The following is a 15,189-nucleotide window of genomic DNA, read 5'->3' on the forward strand; positions in this document are numbered from 1 at the left end:
TGCTAGTTATTATATGATAAAGTTAGTCATCATACTTTTAGAAACAAATCATTCAGTGGTCAAAATCTTTCCAGTTGATGTAAAATGCGATAAATTACGATTTCCTTGTTCTACCTTATACATTGGTGGCCATATTGGATTAAAATGATGTTGTAATGCCTTAATAAGCTGGGAAAAGTTGATAATGAATTCCTGGTGAATGTTGACAAAGGCATTTTAGTTTGTGTGATTAAAATTAGCTATATATTGACAAATTACACACCCGTTGGTGAGAACGCCATGTGTTATTTATAATTACACATACTTATTAACACATGTACGGCGGTCAACAATTTCAAAACATCCGACTGGCTGCTCCAAGGTGATGACCAGATCACCAATGCCATACGTCCAATAAAAAAACAAAAACGCGATGGAAATCGATTAGACTGTGACGTATAGTTAACCCTGACATTCATGTGTCTGTGACGCGTTAAGTCAGCTACAAGTGCAACTGCTGTAAATAACTTTTAGTCGAAAAAGATGTTAAAATGTGCTTAAAATCTGGGTTTTGAGGATATGTAAGAAATAGAATAATACATTCGTGTGAGTTAATTACTATTTATCGCACAACTCGTTGTTTAAAAAAAGGTATCAAACACGCTTTCGCTCGTTAGGTACACTTTAAAACAACTCGTTGTGAGATAAATGGTATCTAACGGCCACCCATGTATTATTCTCTATGCGTACGTCAAATGGTAATGAATCATGTCATATAGCAGCATTATTAACACGTGAGCTCCGACATTTTTCGTATCGTATAGAATAGGCTTATGTCAGTGTCAGTACTATTCCAAGTGAAACGTCTGTGACGCAGTAGATATTAAAGGGACATTCCTGAGTTTGCTGCAATTTTTAAGATGTTATCGACTAACAGAGACTTTTTAACGATTGTGATTACATTATATATTTTTTATGCATAAAATGTTAGTGGCTGCATATTAAACATGTTTCTGATCGATCTAATATTTGTACTAGGTTACATTTCATTTTATTTCCTAAAATATATTTTTTCGTACGTATAAAATTATTTGAAGACAAAATCCAGTTTGGGCTTTTTACAAATATTAAGACGACCAGAAACACATTGAATGAACAGACACTGATATTCTAAACCAGAAAATATATTTAATATATAAGTTTAATCGTAGAACTATTGTATTAGTCGGAAACATCTTACAATGCAGCAAACTCAGGAATGTCCCTTTAAGATGTTATTTTAATCCGATTGTCGTAATATGATAACGATCAGAGACAGCGTAGCAACAGTGAGCCAACCAGCACTCTGTATTACGGCGCCACCAACTGAGCATTTGGCTGGAGCAGATCCGGTATTCTGTATATCCGACCCAATACAGTGGTAGCACCACAGAAAGTTGTCGGGATCCCATCGACGTTTGATCGTTAGTAGTCTGTCGTAATTTCCTCCCCAAAACAGCTCCTTCCAGTTTGGAAGGTCATACGACGGTTCGTTGTAGTACACACCCTGTCCGTATTTTAGGAGCTCCTCGTTTAGTTTGTGGCCTGCAGCAATGCCAATAGCATCCATTCTAGGATCCAACCAAGCTGTATAGCACGACATGCAAAACAAACCAGTCCGGAACCGAGCTGACACTGAGGTGTGCGCATTTTCTTGAGAAGCCTTACCTGTTAAATAATTAGAGAATTTGAACCCTGACATATTATTTTGTTCAGATGAATGGTTATAGGAGTAAAGAAAGTAATATTTAAAATACTATATTGTTAAAACACAAAAAGACATGATCATTTAGTATTACCACCATCGCCATATTTATTACACTCATCGTTAGTATCATCATCATTATCGATAGTCATCACCACCAGCAGCACGACGACTATCGTCATTATGACGTCATTACCACCAACAGCACGACTATCGTCATTATGACATCATCACCACCAGTAGCACCACGACTATCGTCATGATGACGTCATCACCACCACCATCACCACTATCGTCATAATGACGTCATCACAACCAGCAGCACGACTGTCGTCATAATGACGTCGACACTACTAGCAGCACCACGACTATCGTCATAATGACGTTATCACCACCAGCAGCACCACGACTATCGTCATAATGACGTCACCACCACTAGCAGCACCACCATTATCGTCATAATGATGTCATCACCACCAGCACCACCACAACTATAGTGATAAAGACATCATCACCAACAGCAGCAACACCACGGCTATGGTAGCAGTACACAGCAAAGAGTTGGCTTGTTGGGTTTGTACAGATCCATGTTTGAAGGCTATAATTATTTGGAATAGGAAGTAAATTCTTAAGCTTAGTGATAACCAAGGAGTTATTTGTAAAAACGACAATTGGTTTGTCACCAGCAGTGCAAACGGTTTAGCTGTAATGAGGCTTGGTATTCATACACCGGGTTTTCCTTGTAACAAAAGTGGAGCGTGATAATTTTGGGTAAATTTCAAACAAGCTGATTTTGTGAAAAAAAATGAATAGCTAAACCTTTATTCAAATGAGGCTTTTTGTAAGGTTTGATGAGCAAAGTTTCTATAAATATATGTGTGATATTCGCCAACTCTCGCTTGGGTGTTGTTTGTATGGGTGTGCCAAAAACACATCCAAAAGCATGCAGTTTGGACACATTATGATGGAAGTAACAAAAACATTTAACTAAAACTATTTCAAAATAAGTCCTCTTTATAATTATGACCCTTTGTGTTATTTCCTTGAGACTAAAAATACCTGTGTCTGTCTTTATTTTTAAACCATAGGTAGGTATTTATGATGCTATGGGCTGGTGTGCATAAATCTCTGAAGATTCACAAATAACTGTGGTCTTCTACCATAATGACGTCATCACGACTACAAACACCATCATCATCATCATCGTGGTTATTATCATCACGATCAGTATGACGTACCACCATCGTCATGATAACTACCACTTACCACCATCATCATAATAACCACCACCACCACCATCATCATCATCATCATCATCACCACCACCACCACCACCACTACCACCACCACCACCATAATCATAATAACCACCACCACCACCACCACCATAATCATAATAACCACCACCACTACCACCACCACCACCATAATCATAATAACCACCACCACCACCACCATAATCATAATAACCACCACCACCATAATCATAATAACCACCACCATAATCATAATAACCACCACCATAATCATAATAACCACCACCACTACCACCACCACCACCATAATCATAATAACCACCACCACCACCACCATAATCATAATAACTACCACCATAATCATAATAACCACCACCATAATCATAATAACCACCACCACTACCACCACCACCACCATAATCATAATAACCACCACCACCACCACCATAATCATAATAACCACCACCATAATCATAATAACCACCACCATAATCATAACAACCACCACCACTACCACCACCACCACCACCACCATAATCATAATAACCACCACCACTACCACCACCACCACCATAATCATAATAACCACCACCACCACCACCATAATCATAATAACCACCACCACCATAATCATAATAACCACCACCATAATCATAATAACCACCACCACCACCATAATCATAATAACCACCACCACCACCACCATAATCATAATAACCACCACCACCACCACCATAATCATAATAACCACCACCACCACCACCATAATCATAATAACCACCACCATAATCATAATAACCACCACCACCACCACCATAATCATAATAACCACCACCACCACCACCATAATCATAATAACCACCACCATAATCATAATAACCACCACCACCACCACCATAATCATAATAACCACCACCACCACCACCACCATAATCATAATAACCACCACCATAATCATAATAACCACCACCACCACCACCATAATCATAATAACCACCACCACCACCACCATAATCATAATAACCACCACCATAATCATAATAACCACCACCATAATCATAATAACCACCACCACTACCACCACCACCACCATAATCATAATAACCACCACCACCACCACCATAATCATAATAACCACCACCATAATCATAATAACCACCACCATAATCATAATAACCACCACCACTACCACCACCACCACCATAATCATAATAACCACCACCACTACCACCACCACCATCATAATCATAATAACCACCACCACCACCACCATAATCATAATAACCACCACCACCATAATCATAATAACCACCACCATAATCATAATAACCACCACCACCACCACCACCATAATCATAATAACCACCACCACCACCACCATAATCATAATAACCACCACCATAATCATAATAACCACCACCACCACCACCACCATAATCATAATAACCACCACCACCATAATCATAATAACCACCACCATAATCATAATAACCACCACCACCACCACCACCATAATCATAATAACCACCACCATAATCATAATAACCACCACCATAATCATAATAACCACCACCACCACCACCACCATAATCATAATAACCACCACCATAATCATAATAACCACCACCATAATCATAATAACCACCACCACTACCACCACCACCACCATAATCATAATAACCACCACCACCACCACCATAATCATAATAACCACCACCATAATCATAATAACCACCACCATAATGATAATAACCACCACCACTACCACCACCACCACCATAATCATAATAACCACCACCACTACCACCACCACCACCATAATCATAATAACCACCACCACCACCACCACCATAATCATAATAACCACCACCACTACCACCACCACCACCACCATAATCATAATAACCACCACCACCATAATCATAATAACCACCACCATAATCATAATAACCACCACCACCACCACCACCACCATAATCATAATAACCACCACCACCACCACCATAATCATAATAACCACCACCATAATCATAATAACCACCACCACCACCACCACCATAATCATAATAACCACCACCATAATCATAATAACCACCACCATAATCATAATAACCACCACCACCACCACTACCATAATCATAATAACCACCACCATAATCATAATAACCACCACCATAATCATAATAACCACCACCATAATCATAATAACCACCACCATAATCATAATAACCACCACCACCACCACTACCATAATCATAATAACCACCACCATAATCATAATAACCACCACCATAATCATAATAACCACCACCATAATCATAATAACCACCACCACCACCACTACCATAATCATAATAACCACCACCATAATCATAATAACCACCACCATAATCATAATAACCACCACCACTACCACCACCATAATCATAATAACCACCACCTCCACCACCACCATAATCATAATAACCACCACCATAATCATAATAACCACCACCACCACCACCATAATCATAATAACCACCACCATAATCATAATAACCACCACCATAATCATAATAACCACCACCTCCACCACCACCATAATCATAATAACCACCACCATAATCATAATAACCACCACCTCCACCACCACCATAATCATAATAACCACCACCATAATCATAATAACCACCACCACCACCACCACCATAATCATAATAACCACCACCATAATCATAATAACCACCACCATAATCATAATAACCACCACCACCACCACCACCATAATCATAATAACCACCACCTCCACCACCACCATAATCATAATAACCACCACCACCACCACCACCATAATCATAATAACCACCACCTCCACCACCACCATAATCATAATAACCACCACCATAATCATAATAACCACCACCACCACCACCACTACCATAATCATAATAACCACCACCACCACCATAATCATAATAACCACCACCACCACCATCTTCAATAGTAGTGTGACCGTCATCCTCATCCTCATCATCATCACCAGCATATTCAACAACAACAACAACAACAACAACAAAGGAAACAACAACAACAATTATAGGATCAACAACACCAACAACTTACCTCCTAACATTGTCCCAACCGACCCGCTCGTGTACAGAGTTCAACAGCAACAGCAACAACAACAACAACTTACCTCCAATCATTGTCCCCACACAGCCGCTCGTGTACGGAACTCGGATGTCCGTCATTCTGTCCACCATGGCGTCCACCCACTTGTCAAACTTGGCAGAGTCGTTTAAGAGAAACGATCCGGCTAGGTATAGTCTGACCTGGAAAAAAGAAGAAAGGTTCGTGTGTTCAACACGCCACATCTGCTTGTTAGCAACAACACGAACAAAAAGAAGAAAGATACGTTTGGTCGACACGCCCCGTCTGCTTGTTACAACACGAACAAAACGAAGAAAGGTGAGTGTGTTCGACACGCCCCGTCTGCTTGTTACAACACGAACAAAAAGAAGAAAGGTACGAGTATTCAACACGAACCGAAGAAAGGTGCTGTGTTCGACAACGTCTTCTTGTTACAAAACGACAAAAAGAAGAACGTGTGTGTTCGACACGCCCCGTCTGCTTGTTACAACACGAACAAAAAGAAGAAAGGTACGTGTGTTCAACACGCCCCGTCTGCTTGTTACAACACGAACAAAACGAAGAAAGGTAAGTGTGTTCGACACGCCCCGTCTTCTTGTTACAACACGAACAAAAAGAAGAAAGGTACGTGTGTTCGACACGCTTCGTCTGCTTGTTACAACACGAACAAAAAGAAGAAAGGTACGTGTGTTTGACACGCCCCGTCTGCGTGTTACAACACGAACGAAACGAAGAAAAATACGTGTGTTCGACACGCCCCGTCTGCTTGTTACAACACGAACGGAACGAAGAAAGGTACGTGTGTTCGACACGCCCCGTCTGCTTGTTACAACACGAACGGAATCAAGAAAAATACGTGTGTGACACGCCCCGTCTGCTTGTTACAACACGAACGGAATGAAGAAAGGTACGTGTGTTCGACACGCCCCGTCTGCTTGTTATCTACAAACACGAACAAAAAGAAGAAAGATACGAGTGTTCGACAGTTTGGTTTTAAAAATAAACGTTTTTTGGAAATAACAAAAATATACTACTTTTGTATGTAATTTAGAAAACAAGCGGCTCAGAAACAAATAACTTGTAGTAAATTCCATAGTATTAAAAAATGCGTTCCCCGTGGGACGCACTATAAACATAATGTTTCTATTATCTATTACAACGGTGTTACTGTCACACACAATTCATTAAAACTGCAGGTGTGTTTGTATGTTTAAATGAAATTATGATAATTAATGTGAGGCGAGATTGCAGCTTTGAAACAAACAAAAAACAAAATTCCATGCAAGAAAATAAAAACAATCAGGGTGTGTGACAGCTCGCTAGATTCATCTCCTATATTTAACACATGATCAGTTATAACAAAACGCAATTTCATCAACTTAATTTTTACCTGTATCATTCTTTATTTTTAAAACATAGGTGGGGACATTTATGATGCCAGGGATTGGCATGCATAAATCTCAGCTGAAAGTTCACAAACAACTGTGACCATCGGCAGTAAGCGTAACTCTGCCTATTTTTTCTCGCGAATTTCTAATGGAGGCTATACATAATTTATATTTGTTCCAGTCACAGGGGTGATGTGACAGAGTTACAAAACAAAATGATACATGTATATATTATAAGAAAGAGTTGGAAAAAAACATTCTCAAACATTGTGACTGGAAAAGTATAAATATTAGTTTCAGTTTTATTAAAATATTAAATGTGATACTTCTATGCAATAATCTGCATTGGAGCCACGTTAGCGTAGTATCTTGGGTTGTCTTAAACACTTTGGAATATATTATTGTCCAACTGGTTTCAGAATAAATGAGTTCTTCCGCCCTCATTCTGTTAGTTCTGTTAGATCTAGCTGTTAAAATATAGCAATATATATATATCTCCGGTCACACTGTCAAGGATCAGGACGCCGGGTTAGCCATGGATACGATCTGGCATCATTCGTGACAATCCGTTGTGGTCCGTACTAAACTGTACCGATCCTTAGCGATCTGTAGCGACCCGTAGCGCTACCCGTTGTCAACAGTCCACTATAGTTCCTAATTGTGACACGTTATGGTTCACATATTCATTTCTAGGAAATGGTGAAGAATGAAAACAATATGTATGTTTAATGATAAGCCTTCTGGCTGTATTTTGCCCAAGTTATTTTGTAATATTGTGCATCGACCTTTTGGGACATGAGTGTATAGTGCAAGAGACAGCCGGAGTGAATCGGTTAATGAATCACCTGTTCGGACCGGTACTACAGCCAGATGCGATCATATAGCAAACAACTGAGACGGAATTGTTCCCAATTTTGGAGTGAAAATAAATGCTTATATAATGTATGTTCGCAATGGTGTATGTTGTTAGTGCCAACGAGAACCCGTTCTATTGGCAATCTTCGTTTGAAGTTGGGCAATTTAACATGGGTTTCAATGGCAGATGACATCTGTGTAGTGAGACCTAACCCCTATCCTTAATAATCCTTGGTTTATCCGTCGAAAACCATAGTTAAACCGTGATGCATCCGTAGGGCCAGACGTTCCTTGACAGTTTGACCGGGACTTTATGGAACCCCTTTTCACCGAGATTAGTTTTCTCATGACATTCATATCAATAGAATGACTCTGGCTGAACAATCTTCAAGGGTTTAAGATACTTTCTAATTGCTTGAGCAACGCCATAATAAGTTACAAAAAGACAGTTCAGTATGGAAATCTGCTAATATTACCTCTGAAGGGGCCTGTGCACCTGCTCCCTGCCCGAACTCCCAGTATGGTGGAGGAGAAGTAGTGATTGCTGATATTACCTTTGAAGGGGCCTATATCCATTCTCCCTACCCAAACTCCCAGTATGGTGGAGGAGAAGTAGTGATTGCTGATATTGCCTTTGAAGGGGCCTATGTCCATTCTCCCTACCCGAACTCCCAGTATGGTGGAGGAGAAGTAGTGATTGCTGATATTACCTTTGAAGGGGCCTATGTCCATTCTCCCTACCCAAACTTCTAGTATGGTGGAGGAGAAGTAGTGATTGCTAATATTACCTTTGAAGGGGCCTGTGCATCTGCTCCCTGTCTGAACTCCCAGTATGGTGGAGAAGAAGTAGTGATTGCTGATATTACCTTTGAAGGGGCCTGTGCACCTACTCCCTGCCCAAACTCCCAGTATGGTGGAGAAGAATTAGTGATTGCTGATATTACCTTTGAAGGGGCCTGTGCACCTACTCCCTGCCCAAACTCCCAGTATGGTGGAGAAGAAGTAGTGATTGCTGGTATTACCTTTGAAGGGGCCTGTGCACCTACTCCCTGCCCAAACTCCCAGTATGGTGGAGAAGAAGTAGTGATTGCTGATATTACCTTTGAAGGGGCCTGTGCACCTGCTCCCTGCCCGAACTCCCAGTATGACGTCTTGTTTTTGATGTCCTTCAGCTGTAGGGGTGTCAGGTTCACCACCTCATCCACAGCCGCTCGGGACGACAGATTCCACGGACCGAAATGGTTGAGTGCAAGTTGTACGTAACCCCACGCGTTTGGGATGTCCTTTGATTTCTCGTTGTTGAAGATGAGGTAACCTCCCCATCGAGACGGCAGCCTCTGGATGATCCTGAACAGATCCTTCAGGGTCTGCCTGCCAGGGACGGCTCCACTCTGGATGAAGGAGAAGTAGTGGTTGCTGACGACCACCTGCGGAGGCTTAGAGTGTAGTCTGAACGTGAAGTTGATGATCACGCCCCACACCCCTCCACCACCTCCCCTGATGGCCCACAGAAGATCTCCGTCCAGGACAGTCTCGGTGGATCCGTTGCTATGAGTTACGATTGTCTCATTTTCACGAGCTGTGACCAGATCCCCGTTTACCGTAACCAGGTGCGCTTCCAAGAGATTGTCGACTGCCAGTCCAAGCGACCTTGCTATCGGGGAGTGGCCTCCCCCTTGTGTGTATCCGCCAGGAGAGACGGTCTGCTCGGCCCCGCCGACGATAATTCTGTCATTCTGTTCTACCTGCAATGCATATATAATTGTTCAGGAACAACAGGTGTGCATAAATACAGCGAGCGAAACACACACACACACACACTCAGAGAGAGAGAGAGAGAGAGAGAGAGAGAGAGAGAGAGAGAGAGAGAGAGAGAGAGAGAGAGAGAGAGAGAGAGAGAGAGAGAGAGAGAGAGAGAGAGAGAGGCAGACAGACAGACAGAGAAAAGAAAGAAAAAGATTTACGGATAAATAAAGACATAAGTTGCACGCATATTACAATAATACCTCTTTGTAAATGTCTCCCCACGTGTTGCCCGTTTCGACGGTTATCTCCCCTGCTGGGTTTCTGTCTGAATTCAGATTGAGTCGCCTCCCTTTCATGTTTTTCATGTTTATCTGCAGACTGCCATCCCGCGTGGACCGACCATTGTACGAGTGACCTGTCGACTTGATCGTCACCAAAATGTTGTATCGTCTGGCAAACGACAAACTTTTTCTGACGTCATCCACTCCGGTAACCATGACGATGATGTTGGGTTTACGATGATATATGAAGTTCTTCCATGTGTTGACGCTGACGTAGTTTGAATCAGAGGGACGATACAGACTTCCTTGTAGAGACTTGGCAAATTCTGAAATCTTTTCATCCGAGGGCCAGCAGGTATCGTCTGGGCAGCAGGCGTTGTCGACGATTGAACTGTTACATCCGGGCATCAACAGTGTAATAACTGCACAACATGAGACGACTATCGACCTACAATATAAGTAAAAGTTATAACATGGTTCTGATGGCGCATCATGCAAAATAATTAACATTTTCGTGGAGGTTTATACCGTTGACACACCAGACTTCAAAACGTATCAATGATCGGGATATGGTGCATCAACAGTACCAAAACTGAATAGCACGAGACAACTCTAAACCTGCAATATAATAATGAATACTCACCCCTCCACACCCCTATTATGACACGGGCAACTCTTTTGTGATTCAGGCACCCCTCTTATCACACGGGCACCCTGTTTGTGATTCAGGCATCCCTCTTATCACACGGGCACCGTGTTTTTAATTCAGGCACCCCTCTTATAACACGGGCAGCCATTTGTGATTCAGGCATCCCTCTTATGACACGGGCACTCCCTTTGTGATTCAGGCACCCCTCTTATAACACGGGCAGCCATTTGTGATTCAGGCACCCTTCTTATCACACGGGCAGCCATTTGTGATCCAGGCACCCCTCTTATAACACGGGCAGCCATTTGTGATTCAGGCATCCCTCTTATGACACGGGCACTCCCTTTGTGATCCAGGCATCCGACTTACGATGAGAGTGTGCGTGTGTGTAACGTTAACGTTTGGCATGCTTCTATAAGATAATTCCCTCTTTCTCCGCGAGAGTTCTGTTGAAGACAGGTCATTTGTGATCAGGCACCTTGCTTTTAAAAGTCGCATGCCCGCAAAGACGGTTCAAAGGCGAGGGATTCGGGGTCCTGTTCTCATAAAAATTGCATGCGACTTTTTTTTGACAGCTTGTTTACAGTTTTAATGTTTGAAAGTTGCTACTTTCACGTGAGAATTATTTGTTTGTGCGAGTCGGGGTAACCCCTTATTAATGTATCCCTTGTTTATTCGATTGCACTTTTAGTTGTGTTTGTTTTGGGCTAATATCATTTGCCGAATAGAAGCGTCATTCCAGTTTTAATAAATGCATGTGTTTGATTATCGATGGGGTGGTGCATATAAAAGATCCTTTGCTGCTAATCGAAAAGAGTAGCCCATGAAGTGGCGACAGCGGGTTTTCTCTCTCAATATCTGTGTGGTCCTTAGCCATATGTCTGACGCCATATAACCGTAAATAAAATGTCGTGTTGAGTGTGTCGTTAAATAAAACATTTCTTTTCCTTTCTGATTATCAATGGCTATAGATTATAGTGTTTAAAACTTGTTTTGTTTGACGACACCACTAGAGCATATTGATTAAGTAATTCTGACATGTAATTACTTTAGTTAGTACCACTAACATGGGTGTTCAGTTAGTAGCACTGACTCGATGGAATGAATCATGCACGTATCATATATATTGAGTCACACACACACACACACACACACACACACACACACACACACCATAAGGTATTTAGCATCAAACACACACGCACGCATACACACGCACACACACACACACACACACACACACACACACGCAGACACACACACACGCACATCCCGCACTGTAGTGTGAGTCCACGGAAATGATATTACTGCTTTGCATATCCAACTTGTAAACTGTATCGATATCTTTCAACACATTCCAGACATTATACTCTACCCTGGCTATTGTATTCCGTGAAAAGTGATTGAGCTGCAACACACCATGTAATACTATATTTTATTTCACACCAGTGTAAGATATTGCTCATGTCATAACAATTACTCAATATCTAACTAGTGTAATATTGGAGTGACGTGAATGAGTGGGTCACTTGCTGATCCAATTCGTACAAAAATAACGTGTAGTAGGTCCCGACATCTGCTTACATCTGTGTTGTGGATTGTTTGCAGTTGGTTTGTAAAAATAAAATACTAAACTAGCTTGCCTGTCATAACATTTGTATGAAAATCGTAAACAGTGTTGGTATCTGACTCGTTTTCGCTCGTCAGATATCAAACCTGTTCACTCAATTCATAAAAATGGTATGACAGGCAAGCTCATTTAGTATTATATATATATATCACTATTCTACAACACTACAATACTCCACTAGGCTGTGTTTGATGACAGGTTCCCAGAGACCCGACCGTGCAAAATTTTTTCATGAAATAAGGCAAAATCTGAACAATTCTCAATACATACCTCATGATGGTCGCGGGCGATGTTTGTGTGGTACTGCGACTGTAGCAAAAAAATCACTGGCCCGACTTACTAAGTTACTGGGACTTAACCATCCGTAGACACAAGCGACGTCGCTTGACCTGTGTGTATACTAAACAAAAGAATTTTTGACCATGACAAGTAGAACTGCAGTGACAGTAGCTGTGGCTGAGGCCAGTTCCCGGGAAAGGCGTATGCGATCAGTGTGTACACGACCTCGTTGGTCAACAGATGAGGTTTCTACTATTGAAGGTCAACACCCACACCAGCGCTCGCCACAAAGGAAAATATATAAAGAACAAAAAAATGATGTTAGTATTATTGTACAGTGCGAAGTTTAAAAACCCAAACACCACTGTATATAGAGAGGCTTCGTTACGAGCCAGTGTTTTTTAATATGGAAAATACCAACGGAACAGATCTTTATTACTCTCAAGGTCACCATTCGTTGACATAAGAGGCGTACACTCTACGTTAATCAGGATTTGTCGAAATGAAATACTTAATTGTAGGATGCAACATCTCGCGAAATGCGATTTGAAGGAGTCTTAATTTTTCCGCGGGAAATAAATGTAACCCGGTGCTGAAGTAATTACAAAACTTCTTGTGGTTCCAATGTTTTATTCGTCGTGTTGTAAAAACCTATAATATATAATATAAACATTCCTTACTATGACGCATACAAACTTTCAGACTTCCGCGCACTCGTATAATATAAACATTCCTTACTATCACGCATACGAACTTTCACACTTCCGCGCACTCGTATAATATAAACATTCCTTACTATCACGCATACAAACTTTCACACTTCCGCGCACTCGTATAATATAAACATTCCTTACTATGACGCATACGAACTTTCACACTTCCGCGCACTCGTATAATATAAACATTCCTTACTATGACGCATACACACTTTCACACTTCCGCGCACTCGTATAATATAAACATTCCTTACTATGACGCATACACACTTTCACACTTCCGCGCACTCGTATAATATAAACTCTCAACTAAGATAACATATCACTGACAATGAATGAATGAATGAATGAATGTTTAACGACACCCCAGCACGAAAAATACATCGGCTATTGGGTGTCAAACTATGGTAATGCAAATAAATAAAGTGATGATCAACATCAATATAAAAATTCAAGGTTTAAACAAAAACAGTGTAAAGAACTGTGCAAAAATACAAATACAAATATCACAGAATTTTACGGACACCGAATTTTACTCTAAACTTCAATTTGTGCTGTATTGGCCATTCTCAAAGAGAATGTTACACCCCTGCACCACGGTGAGGTTACAGCACGCGCGGGGGTATCACTGACAATGTCCGAATATCAATCTAAGATACTATTACATATAAATAAGTCTTACCAGACACCCGCAATGTCTATTTGCTTAGACACTTGAAATGCAGTGTACAACTATATTCTTTGCAAAATATTAAGTACAAAAAATATGTAAAGAAATTATAATTCAATTCATTATATATCATAAATGTCTGCTTCTGATGAAAGCTTATTGTCATATGATAATTAGGAAAATCTAGTTATAAAGGGCGTAGTCCAAAAGCATGCAGTGCATGTCTCGGTGTCGAGTCATCAGTCTTGCGTGAACTGTCATCGTCGCACGTGAATTAACAACTACTAACAAACCCAACGCAATAAACAATGACCACTGCTAACACAAAAGATGAAATAGACAACACACTTTTCTTTAACTATTTTATATTTAAATATCGAATCCTACAAATTAGTTGAATATACTTAATATATTATATATGTAGTTAATATTTAATTGAAATCTTTGATAATTAATAATTTAACAACCGATTACATAAAGTTAAATATGAACGAGTAATGCCCTACTATATTTGTAAATTATGCCAAATATAGATCTGTGCTATTGCAACGAGCATTTAATAAAATATTAAGTAATACAAACCAGTTTTATAACTGAACGTTATAATTAACGTATTTCAATGTGGGTTTTTTCTTCTAATCTGTACTTTCGATATTTTGACGTACCTACGTCGTCCGATACACCTGCCGTCAACTGACTTTAAAGTAAATAAAGTTTGTTTTATTTAACGACGCCGCTAGAGCACATTGATTTTTTATCTTATCATCGGCTATTGGACGTCAAACATATGGTCATTCTGACACTGTTTTTAGAGGAAACCCGCTGTCGCCACATAGGCTACTCTTTTTACGACAGGCAGCAAGGGAT

The 15,189-nt window shown here is 40.6% G+C and overlaps 1 protein-coding gene across 1 annotated transcript; it reads right to left on the minus strand.

The window, feature by feature from the left end:
- Positions 1 to 1,189: 1,189 nt before the first annotated feature.
- LOC121368394 (FAD-linked oxidoreductase apf9-like) lies at positions 1,190 to 10,819 on the minus strand. The gene is made up of 4 exons (XM_041493098.1): positions 10,358 to 10,819; positions 9,452 to 10,096; positions 6,155 to 6,290; positions 1,190 to 1,686 (listed from the first exon to the last, which is right to left on the minus strand). Exons 1-4 carry the CDS (start codon positions 10,784 to 10,786, stop codon positions 1,259 to 1,261), a joined length of 1,638 nt encoding a protein of 545 aa, XP_041349032.1. The 5' UTR covers positions 10,787 to 10,819; the 3' UTR covers positions 1,190 to 1,258.
- Between the last annotated feature and the right edge of the window lie 4,370 nt (positions 10,820 to 15,189).

This window comes from Gigantopelta aegis, chromosome 1 (genome assembly GCF_016097555.1).
Source record: "Gigantopelta aegis isolate Gae_Host chromosome 1, Gae_host_genome, whole genome shotgun sequence".
NCBI classification, from domain to species: Eukaryota; Metazoa; Mollusca; class Gastropoda; order Neomphalida; family Peltospiridae; genus Gigantopelta; species Gigantopelta aegis.